The 11,869-nt window shown below is 45.5% G+C and overlaps 2 protein-coding genes across 4 annotated transcripts in view; one reads left to right on the forward strand and one right to left on the reverse strand.

Annotated features, from left to right (window-relative positions):
• Positions 1-1,721, forward strand: part of Usp8 (ubiquitin specific peptidase 8) — a 49,497-nt gene extending 47,776 nt beyond the window's left edge. Inside the window, exons 18-19 of the mRNA XM_005364419.3 lie at positions 565-697; positions 856-1,721. Of these exons, the coding sequence (XP_005364476.1) occupies positions 565-697; positions 856-1,041 (319 nt within the window). The 3' untranslated portion in view covers positions 1,042-1,721. The remainder of the gene's footprint in view (positions 1-564; positions 698-855) is intronic.
• Positions 1,722-1,892: 171 nt separating this feature from the next.
• The window catches only part of Usp50 (ubiquitin specific peptidase 50), a 27,306-nt gene continuing 17,329 nt past the window's right edge, over positions 1,893-11,869 (reverse strand). For all 3 annotated transcript variants that reach the window (XM_013352700.1, XM_013352701.1, XM_005364420.2), the window contains one exon: positions 1,893-4,005. In XM_013352700.1, coding sequence (XP_013208154.1) covers positions 3,814-4,005 — 192 coding nt within the window. In that variant the 3' untranslated portion in view covers positions 1,893-3,813. The remainder of the gene's footprint in view (positions 4,006-11,869) is intronic.

The following is an 11,869-nucleotide window of genomic DNA, read 5'->3' on the forward strand; positions in this document are numbered from 1 at the left end:
AAAAAAAAAAAAAAAAAAATTCAAATTATAAACTATAACAACTTAAATATATGTAACATGGTAGTACAGACCTGTAATTTCAGCTTTTGGGAAATGGAAACAGAATGACCAAGAGTTCAAACCAGCCTGGACTTTCTGAGACCTTGTATCAAAAAAAAAAAAAAGTCAAATCATGCTGTAAAAAAAAAAACCCACAGCATTGTATGTGCAAAAAGAACTCCCACAATGAACTGCTTCTCAACAACTCAGTGTCTTCATCAGTCTTTCCATTACTAAACAGAGGCCATGTATTGTGTGTACAGGCAGACATTTGTCATGCCACACACGCAGAGGACAGCTTTGTGGAATCCTGTCTCTCCTTCCACCCTTACATGGATTCTGGGCATCGAGCCCAGGTTGTCGCGAGGTTTACATGGCAAGCACTTCACCACTAAGCATCTTGCTGGCCCTAAGACAGCACAGCTGATGTGAGAGTTAAGAGCTTGCCTTGAAATCCATGCTAAATTGTGAAAATTGGCGCTTGTCTTTGCTGTCAGTCTGACTCGTGTGATGCTTGTTCTGCAGATTTTCCTATGATGGCAGGTGGAAGCAGAAGCTGCAAACATCCGTGGACTTCCCGTTAGAAAACCTTGACTTGTCCCAGTATGTTATTGGTCCAAAGAACAGTTTGAAGAAATATAACTTATTTTCTGTTTCAGTAAGTATCTCATTGAACTAAAAATGTTTTTAAAACAAACCAAGAAAACAGGAGGCTCCAGTACTCTTTCCTCATAGGAGAGTGAGAACAGCCAAGCTTTGGAAATAACTGACTTGTGCTAAGTAATGATTCAGTTTCTATTTGTCTTCTTGATACAGAACCACTATGGCGGGCTGGATGGAGGCCACTACACAGCCTATTGTAAGAATGCAGCAAGGCAGCGCTGGTTTAAGTTTGATGATCATGAAGTTTCCGATATCTCCGTGTCTTCTGTGAAGTCGTCGGCGGCTTATATCCTCTTTTATACTTCATTGGGACCACGCATAACTGATGTAGCCACATAAAGAGGTGTAGGTTATGGTGTATTGTTTTTAAATCGCAGAGGTACATCTAATGCTTACAAAGATAACAGAGCGCTGAGACTGGCTATGTAGAGGAATTCCAGAATCCTGGGGGCTGCATTACTAGCACCATATAATCAGGTCAATGCTGTTAATCAAAAGCAAAATCAAACAACTGACGTTTAACAAGTATCACAGTAAGCATCCCTATGTATCATTTATTTCAAAACAACTTTTTTAGTCTGCCCCAAAGTTAAAAATAATCCATTAGCCAGATGTTTATTATTCTATTGGTATAAACCATTATAACCCTCAATTTCCTATTCACTGCTATAGCCTTTACTCATTTCTAGTCCCAGCTCGGTCCACTATGAGTACTCTAGGATGACCTAACGCAGATAGGAATGTATGTGTACATATTTATTGCACTCTTGCACATCAGATTGCTGTACATAGTTTAACATGCCCTTCTCTGAAAGCCTGGGAAAGAGAGATTTTTTTGTTCTTTTGGCCTTTTCTAGGTAGCTGCAGTGCTTTCTTGGGAAAACGACAGGGCAAAACTATTTTTCTGTTGGCTTTGGGCTGTATTTGTGCACTAAATCTTTATTCTAAAAAAAAAAGGAAACTTTAATTTTTTAAAAATTCATTTACATCTACATTAAAATCTTAATGAAAAAAGAAAACATTTGAAACCTTGTAAGTGTTCTTTCTCCCCCGCATCCAGGTTTGTTTGTTTTGTTTTGTTTTGTTTTTTTGAGGCAGAATCTCACTATGTAGCTCTGGCTGTCAGGAACTCACCAGCTGGCCTCAAACTCAGAGGTCCACCTACCTCTTACGTGTTTTTACACAGACCTTACCTTAGTTATTGTATAGAGTTAGGACTATTCCACGCTAGCCACATGTAAAATAATCCCCAGACTTCTGTCCTTTCTGAAGTTATGGTAGAGTGAGCTGCTATAGTAAGAAGCAAACTCATTATCTCTATGTCTCTCTCTCTCTCTCTCTCTCTCACACACACACACACACACATACACACACACCTTGCTGAGGCCATTTAGTGTTGCTCACATGTTTAGAGCTCACCACTTGAGATTGGGTTGAGTGCCAGGGTTCTCATCCCTGGAGAAAACTGATTCTTCCATTCTTAGCTCTCAATTGCCTATAGCTCTTCATCTAGGGATAGGCCCTTGTGATTATCCCCATCTGTGCTGCCATGTCACTGTGCAAGTCTCATTGTTGAGATTTTGTGGGTGCCGCTTCCTTGCCGTATGCAGAAGACGCTATCCCAGAGCAGTTGCCCCTGAGCTGAGATGTAGTGGCCGTGCTGTAGATACACCTTTTGGGGCGAGTGCCACTTGGTCAGTTGTTGTCTGCATTTTGAATTTTGATTAGTAATGACCCTCTGATAGTCTCCATCTGCCGTAAAAAGCTTCTTTGATGAGGGGTTGCGAGCTACACTACCTGTGGATGGATACTTAGAATGAAGTTGAGAGTTACACTGGCAGTCGGGGACTCTCCTCTAGGGCCCATCACCTCACCAGTCATGGGTAGCTGACTCAGTATCAGGCCTGGATCCTTCCCTTTAGACCACTCAGACCAATTACATGACAGCTGCTGGTTATCCCCAAGATATCGGCGCCACTATTGCACCTACTGGGATGCTTGCCTCGCTGGCCATGTGCTTTATAGGTGTCATAGCTGACTCTGACTATTGGTTGCTTTCCTCCCTTGGCAGCGCACATAGCATGTTGGGATAGTGTGGAAGCTAGTCCTCAAGTACAGGCTTCCAGGTCAGTTCCAGCTCGGTTCCTTCAAGTCCTGTGTGTAAAGTATGTGCTGTCCTCAGCAACAGGGTCTTAACCTTCAAGATCTAGAAGGCAACCAAGGGTAGTACAACAGTCCATATTGGTTTGGGAATTCTTCTTTTTTATATTTATTTGTTTATTTGGATTTTCGAGACAGGGTTTCTCTAGCTTTTGGTGCCTATCCTGGAACTAGTTCTTGTAGACCAGGCTGGCTGTTTTGGGAATTCTTCTAAAAAAGATTCTAAAAGTGTTTTGGGAAGTGATTATTTAGCTTAGGTTAGAGCATGGGTTTCAAGTTGTAAGATTTATTTTTATTTTCTGTGTATTGGTGTTTTGCCTGTGTGTATGTAGATGTGTATCTTATGGGCGTAAGAACTAAACCCAGCTCCTCTGCTAGCAGGGAGGACTCATAACAACTGGGCTCTTCAGCCCTGCAGGTCATATTTGCGCTTAACTTTCCCCGTGTGTTAAAAATCAATCTTGGGACCTCATACATGCTGAGGAAACAGCCTACCACTGAACTGTACACTCACATGTGCGAATAATTATTTGTGTTAGGCTGGATAGATGGCTCAGTGCAGATCCCAGTTCAATCCCCAGGACCCATATGGTGGAAAAGAAAATGAACTCCCACAAGTTAGCCTCTGACTTCCACACCACATGCACACAGATACAAAATAAGTATAAAAGTTTTTGGAAAATAATTTGGTACTTATATTGTGATAGGAACCCGCCGCATGAGACATTGACCTTTGGAACCTACAGTTCTTAGGCTCCCGTGATGGCCGCGCATGGCTTCCATGCCGCCCTTAGTGAGCAAGGACTGTGTCTTCTTAGGCTCACTTGTCTTATAGAGGCCATCTGTGAGACTTACAGACCTCAGCGATGTAAGCAGGTTGTAAGGATTTAATGACAAAACACATTGCACTGCAGTTTCTGGTGGCTGGTTTGCAGTGATCAGGGCGCTGTCCTAGCTCCTGTGCTTCTGTATTGGCATAGAAAAGGGCTGGCAGCTATAGAACAGAAGATAAGCTGTAGCTGTTTGGACTGAAGTGTCTGGGATCTCACTGACTCTGGTGTCATCAAAGCTATACCAGGCCTGAGTTACTGAGTTCTTGCAGAAGGCAGTGTAGTGTCCACCATCCAGATCGCCAAAGTGGTTCTAGAAAAGAAAGGGTGTAAGACATGGTTTCTACATGCAAATACTCTGACAGAATAATTAAAATCACAAGGTCAAAAAACTTTAAATTGTCTGTTGAACTGAGGAAATGGTTTTGTCAAGTCTTACCTAATGTCTGACTTTGAATGCTTATATATTGTACTCATTGACTCCTTAATAGAATTATAAAGGAAGTTGGACAGTATATATAAGATTTATAAATTTTTAATTTATATACAAAATTTTAAATTATTTTAAAATAATTTATGTGACCAGGCAGTGATGGTGCATAGCTTTAATCCCAGCACTCAGGAGACAGAGGCAGGAGGATCTCTGTGAGCTCAAGGTCAGCTCGGTCTACAGAGTGAGTTCCAGGACAGGCTCCAAAGCTACACAGAGGAAACCCTATCTCAAAAAAACAACGGTAATTTCTGTGTGTGGTTAGCCTGCATATCTGCATGTGCACCACATAATGCCCATGTTCATGGGGACCTGAAGAGAGCATTGGATCCCTGGAACTGGAGGTACAGATGCTTGTGAGCCTCCACGTGTATGCTGGGAACTGAACCCTGGCTTCAGGGTCTCAATGCTGCAACAGTAAAACTGAGTAGCTGGCAAGAAAAAAAGAAACTATGAATATCAAGGCTTAAAATATATCTTAGCTGGCTTTTTTACAAAGCTTACTGACTCCTCATATAAAGATAAGAAAATAACATCAAGTGATAACTTTAGAAATGCTTCCACCTTGCGAGCCCTAACCCTGCATCTGTGAACAGCAGGGAGGAAGACTTAGGGAGTCCTAAGGCTCATACCTGTAATCCTCAAATCCTGTAAAACCATTCATTCACTAGCACAAGGCATGCTGGCTGAAATATCAGCGCAAGAGGCCGAGGCCCTTGGAGGGTTGAGGCAGTACTGCCACAAGTTCAAAGCTTGGAGCCTGGAGTGAGATCCTGCCTCAAAAAGAAACCGTCTAGCTTTTTTATTTTAATTTGTGTGTTTCCCTGAGCACCACATATGCTGGTACATGCAGAGGTCAGAGGAGGGTTTGGGTCCCTTGGAACTGGAGTCACAGATAGTTGAGGTTTTCTGCAAGAGCAGCCAGTGCTCTTAACCACTGAGCCATCTCTCCAGCCCCTTTCAGCCTTTAGGAGGTAGATACCCATTTATGTCTCCTTAATCCCCATCTTGTCTCTTCATGTCATAAAATGGAGGAAGCAGATTGAAGAGCAGAGTGAGGTGGGTGTGGTAACCTGAGCACTTGAACTGTGAAGCCACGTAGGAGCCCTGGGGAGCACAGAAGCTGGACTGAGGTCTCCACACCTCCTGGAAGGACAGACTGAGGCTCTTGCCATTGAGCCTGGTGACCTGAGCTGAGTTTCTGGAACCCGCGTGGTGGGAGGAGGACTGATCCTGCAGGCTGACCTCTGACCTCCACACATGCTAAGTAATCTTTCAAACATAAACCATTAACACTAGGCATGGTGGCAGAAATACCAGCACAGGAGGCTGAAGCAAGAGATCTTGAGTTGGAAGCCAGACTGAGCTAAGGGGGAAAACTGCCTGAAAAAGAAAACTAAAAACACCGACACAAAGCATATGATGGATGCTCAACGTCATAGGTCATTACAGAAATGCTACTTAAAACCTCAGGCTACCAGGTGCGGGGGATATCTTGTAATCTCAGTACTTGGGTGTGGTTCAAGACCTGCCTGGGCTACAAGAGCCTCTGTTTATAAATAAACAAACAAACAAACATTTTGGTTTTGGTTAAATATTTTAAGAGCTGGATAATATCAAGCAAAGAGAATCTGTGCACTGGAACATGGTGTATTGATTAATAGAACAAATGACACCGTCACTGGAAATCAGGAAGCCTTGTCAAGGGTTAAGTAGACAGTTCCATATGTCCAGCAATTCCCTCCTAGGTATAGTCCCAAGAGAAATCAAACTGTCCACACAAAACCCTCTGTGGGACATTAATGGTAACGGCCATAAAGTAGAGCCGGCCAAGGACCTCTCAATGAAAGAATGGACTGTGATTGTTTACATAGTACAGTGATATTTGGCAACAGAAAAGAAACGAGTACATGCTACAACACACGGAAACCCTTAAACACATGCTGAGAAACAAATAACACTCATGTCTTTAATCCACTGTTGAGCAGGTCTACAGAGTGCCAGACTGACAGAACTACATATCAGAATTCTGTCTCAGAAACAAAACATAAGGCAGTTTATGGTTCCGTCCGTGTGCTGTGCCTAAGATGGCACAGCAATAGAAACAAGAAGTCCTTGGGTGGGTGCCAGGCTGGTGGGGATCCGTTTAGAAATACTAAACTGTTGTAGAATGTGATTGTGGTGCTAACAGACAGCTATGTAAGTATACACCAGAACCACTGAGCTCTGCACACCTACGTGGAGTTTCCAGTTATCCACGTAAGTATTTTTAAGTCGGAAAGGCAAAAAAAAATAATAATAATAATAATAATTTACAGCCAGCCAAAAACTGAATGAATTTGTTGAATACAGACACACCACACAATACACACACACACTATGGTTTGGAGCAGTGCTCCCCATAGATCACAGATGCAGACTTTGTCCCCAAAGTGTGAGGTGATAGAACCTTTAGAGATGGGGACTTCTGAGAGGGCTTAGGTCAGTGGTTGCGTGCGTCTCATCTCCAGATGTGAGTCACTGTCCTGACGTGCCTCTGCTGAGACACGCTAGGCAAACAGTGAGTAGTCACAACACGGTAAGGTTAGGTTCTCCCAGATTTAAACCCAGAGATGCACATATGCCAGGCAAGCAGTCTGCCACTAGAGCCTCAGACCTGTGACAGTAAGAACACACAGACGTAAGACCTGTTTTCACACACACAAAACCTCAGTAGGGCACGCTTAGTAGACACCTGAAGTCCCAGCGCCCAGGAAGCAAGTTCAAGGCTATCCACCGTGAAAGCGCAAGGACCAACTCAAGTTCAAGTGCTGTCCCACCATACAACAGCTAGAACAGCCCAACAGAAAGCTTCCAAGCACAACAGAGGCTTAAGGCGGCCACACTTCCAGCTGCTGCTGCTGAGCTGTGAACTGGAGCAATTTTGGGATGCCACCGTCTGAGTTCCTAATGCTGGCATATGCATACCCAGCCACCAGTGCCCCACTCCCAGAAATAGCCCCCGAAGGCCCGAGTACATCTGTACCACAGCAATACTCATGGTCTAGAGCACTGCAGACAGCAGAAGAGGCTATGGTGACTTCACACAATGCACCCTATCCAGTGGGCACAATGAACTGTGTGTAGCAGTGTGGATGCCTTTCAGAACTGTGAGCAGAAGGACCAGATCCTAGTGAGGACATACTGCAGAATGCATTTGCATAAAGCACAAAAGCAGAGTCTTGTTTCTGCAGGGAGAAGGACAATTACACACGAATGGTAATATCTGAGCCCTGTTTCCTGTTTCTGCTTTTTCAAAACAGGGTTTCTCTGTGTGTGTAGCCCTGACTGTCCTGGAACACAGTCTGTAGACCAGGCTTAGCTTGAACTCAGAGATCCACCTGCCCCTGCTGGGATTAAAGGCGTGCGCCATTACTGCCCAGAATGGACCCTGTTCTTAGTGCACGGATGTGCTCACTGGAAAGCTCGCCCAAATGTCCTTCAAAAACAGTATTTTGGAGACAGGCCCAGCCTAGCCTCAAGCTTAAACAGGTGAAAGTAACCTTGACCTTGGTCCTGCCTCTACCTTCTGAGTGCTTAGATTATAGGTGTGCACCCCCAGTGGCCGTTTATGGTTTGGTGCTGTAGATTGAAACCAAGGCTTTGTGGATCCTGGCAGGCGCTCTATCAATAGCCACATCCCCCAGCAGCACCCCTCTCCACCCCCAGAAAAACAGGATTTTCTACAAGGAGGTTTAAGAAATGCCAACACTCCCTTAAACTGCCACAAAGAGCCAAACAGCAAAAAAAGAACTGCATTGTGAGGTGAGGTACTAAGAGCGCTGGCCATGAGCAGGAGAGCAAACAGCACAGCGGCATAAACTCTGTATCTACTCTGGCTACCCCAGCTCTATAGCAGGGTGGGGATGACAGAGACTGCCCACTCTCGGCAGTGTGGCAAAATGGCTGTCACCCTTGCCTCCACGGTGTTGGGCTATGCACCCATATGTATTATGGTGAACCCAGCTAGTGGAAAGTCTGGTAGCCCACACACAGGCTTGCAGCTAAACTAGGTAACTGATCTGATGGGTATCTTCATAAGTAGTTTGACTTTGGAAACCAGTTCCCATCCTCTTGACCATTTGTCAGGATGGCATGGCCAGGAGCCATCTGGATAAGGGACCTGCTGACTCAGTGCAGTATGCCATAGAAACCTCTGCATCGTTCATCTCCAGGGCCCCATAGACATCCCACTCCCCCTGCATGGCTCAGTAGATAGCTGCATCACAAACCAAACAGCCCGGCTGTCCGACCCCAGCTCAGCCTCATTGAGTGGCCAACCCAGGTGGTGTGCCATGGTAGGGAGTAGAGAACCCTCTCAAGCATTGGAGAACCGGAGGAGCCTTCTCACAGAGGCCAGGCGCATGGGAACTGGATGATTCTCGCAGTACTGCATCCCTCTGGCCACGCCTCTCCCGCAGTGCTGCATATGAGTATCTGCCGTGCCGCGCCACACAGGAGCAGAGAGGCGCGATTACCTTCCAGCAGAAGCAGCACCAAGTTTAGGACCCGAAGGTGCCTTTGAGTCTTATCTAGAGATAGCAAGTCATATTGTCAAGGTTTCTGAGCAGTAGACTCACCAGATGCCACATGCCGACACCAGATGCAAAAACCAGTTGTGACTTAATGACCGGAAATTCAACCAGTAGACCTGAGAACTGCACATCGTCAAATCCAGGCAGAGAAGACAGAGAGGAATAAATGCTGATAATAGAAGGCTCCAGAACCAAGGGACACTTCTCCAGACAGCACTTAGGCATAGCAACAAGACTGGGAATGAGCCTACCTCAACATCTGGCCAATTCCAACAGACTGGAATTAGGATATGCTTCTGTTAGCAGTGAAATGGGTAGTGGTGGCGATTTCAGAATAGTCTGTGTCTGTGAACGGTCTGCAGAATCAGCAGGATAGAGCTGCATGGCCCTGTTTATCAGTCAGCGCCAAATGAAAGGTGAATGGGAAGGTATGGATGAATGTATGTGAAAATTATATAACTACAGAGCCACAGTAACGAAACAGACACACAGGTCAATAGAACAGAACAGAAGAGCCAAGAGTGAGTCCATGCTACCACAGCCACCTAATCTGTGTTTAAGATCAATATATTAAATACATGCATGTCTGCACTGTGTGCATTCTGGTGCCATGAAAGCCAGAAGAGGGAGCAGGAGCCCTCTGGAACTGGAGTTAGTTACCCATGGTTGTGAGCTGCCATGTGGGTCCCTCTAGAAGAGCAGTAAGCACTAACCACTGAGCCACCTACTTTTTGACAAAGATGCCAAAAACTCCTGCAGAAAAGACAGTATCTTCAACAGATGCCTTGGGGAAACAGGCAGCTACATGGAGAATGAAAGTAGATCCGTTCCCCACATACAAAAATTAACCCCAGACAGATCAAACCCATTAACATAAAACCCGAAAATTAAAACTCCTGTTGACAAAGGTGAGCGTATGAGCAAGACATGAGCACGGGCAAGGCCCTCCTAAGAGGGTTTAGCAAGTAGGAAATAAGGCAAGTGGGACCTCATGAAACTAAATAGAGCGCAGACGTGGCTTTACCCAAGGTGCTCGTCAACTGATGACAGATAATGAAAAGGTTCATATACACGGTGAGCCGGGCGGTGGTGGTGCACGCCTTTGATCCCAGCACTCGGGAGGAGGCAGAGGCAGGAGGATCTCTGTGAGTTCGAGACCAGCCTGGTCTACAAGAGAGAAACCCTGTCTCAAAAAACAAACCAAAAAAAACCCATATATATGATGAAATTCTATTCAGTAAAATGAAATTAGGAATCTTGCAAGGAAGTTGATGGAACTGGAAAATACTAAGTCAAGTGAGCTAAGCCAGGCCCAGAAAGACAAATACTGCATATGCAGATCCTCAGTTCAATTTTCAGATGTCTGTGTTGTCCGTTCTAGTGGGCTCCCCTGTTGAAGCGGTGAAACACAAACCAGAAGGGGAGAAGTGAGTCTGGCTCATAGGTTCTAACCTCAGCCCAACACCAAGGGAAGCCAGAGCAGGAACCTGGAGCAGGAACTGAAGCAGAGCCATGGAGAAGCGCTGCTTACTGCCTTGCTCCTCCATGACCTGCTCAGTTTGCTTTTTTCATGACACCCAAGACCACCTTCCCAGAGGTGACACTGCCCACAGTGGGCTGGGCACCCACGTCAGGAGGAGGAGACAGCGGATCCCTGAGTCGTGTTGGTCAGCTAATCTGGCTGACCAGTTAGAGACCTTGTTTCAGAAGCAAGGTGGAGGGGCTAGGAAGATGGTTCAGTGGTTAAGAGCACCTGCTGTTCTTGCATGGGACCCAAAATCAATTCCCCGCACCATCACTGGGCAGCTCACATCTGCCTATAACTCCAATTCCAAAGGCTATGACACCCTCTTCTGGCCGCCAGAGGCATCTGCAATTGTGGTGTGCTTGTGTGTGCAAACCCACACACAATGGAAATTTTAAAACTGTCAAAGAAATAACTGACATCCACCTCTGGCCTCCACACACAAATGCACACATGTGCCATGAACACCTATACCTCCCTCCACGGACACACTTCAAAGTGTCACATCATTGTTCTAGGCAATAACTTTTTAAAATGTGATCCCAAAAACACAGGCAGCAAACTTACTAGATGATGGAGTTGTGCAATAAAGACAACTAGAAAGTGGAGGGAAGACCCATAGCGTGCGAGAAAATATTTGCAATCCGTTTATCTGATAAGGATTAGTATACAAAATATGTAAGAAAACTCGCGCAAGAAACAGCAAAGATGCAGGGCTTCCACAGAGACTCACACAGTGCCTGGTCCACGGAGGAGTGACCAGATAACAGTAAAGACAAATGAGCAACCTGGAGTAGAACCTAGGTGAGGGGCTGGAGAGAGGCTCAGCGGGTAAGACCCAGTGCTTTCCCAGAGAGACCAAGCTCACAGTCACCTTTACCCCTATCTCCAGGAGATTCATTGCCCCCTTCTTGCCTCTGTGGTCACTGTACACATAGGGTGTACACACACACACACAAAACTAAAATAATAAATATAAATCTTTAAAAACAAAACAGCCTTGTAAATTCCCACATCAGCCAGGCACGGTGGCACACACCTGCTACCTCAGCATTTGAGGAAGTGAAGGCAAGTCCCCAGGAGGGAATTCAAGACCAGCCTGGGTTTTATGGGACCTTGTCTGAAAAATAAACAAGGTTTCCAGAAATGACACTATAAATACAATTATTAAAATGATCAATACCTTGGATGTACCAGTTCTTAAAAAAAAATAAGTAAATGGAGAGAGAGACAGAGACAGAGAGAGAGAGGAGAATGAAGTCCACCTCTTCCAGGGCTCACCCAGAACCTTCCCCTCTAGTCTGGATGAATGGCTCAGGCAGGGAGTGCACACCACACAGCAGCCTGCTGGAGCATGTGCTGCAGGGCAGGAGACTGGGTGAGGCCTGGAAGCCGCGTTTCTAACAGAGGCCCTGATGCTCTGGCTTTCGTGTGCTCAGTGGCTACCATAGCCAGGTTCCAGCCACCTTTCCTAGCACCACGTGCTGCAGTTTGAGAGATGATTGCTTAGCTCTTACTGCACCAACAATGTGCCACAAGCTCTATGTGCTCATCTCTTCCTGAGCTGACTTCCAGTGCCTCAGCTAAT

This window comes from Microtus ochrogaster (assembly GCF_000317375.1).
Source record: "Microtus ochrogaster isolate Prairie Vole_2 chromosome 14 unlocalized genomic scaffold, MicOch1.0 chr14_random_1, whole genome shotgun sequence".
In the NCBI taxonomy this organism is placed as follows: domain Eukaryota; kingdom Metazoa; phylum Chordata; class Mammalia; order Rodentia; family Cricetidae; genus Microtus; species Microtus ochrogaster.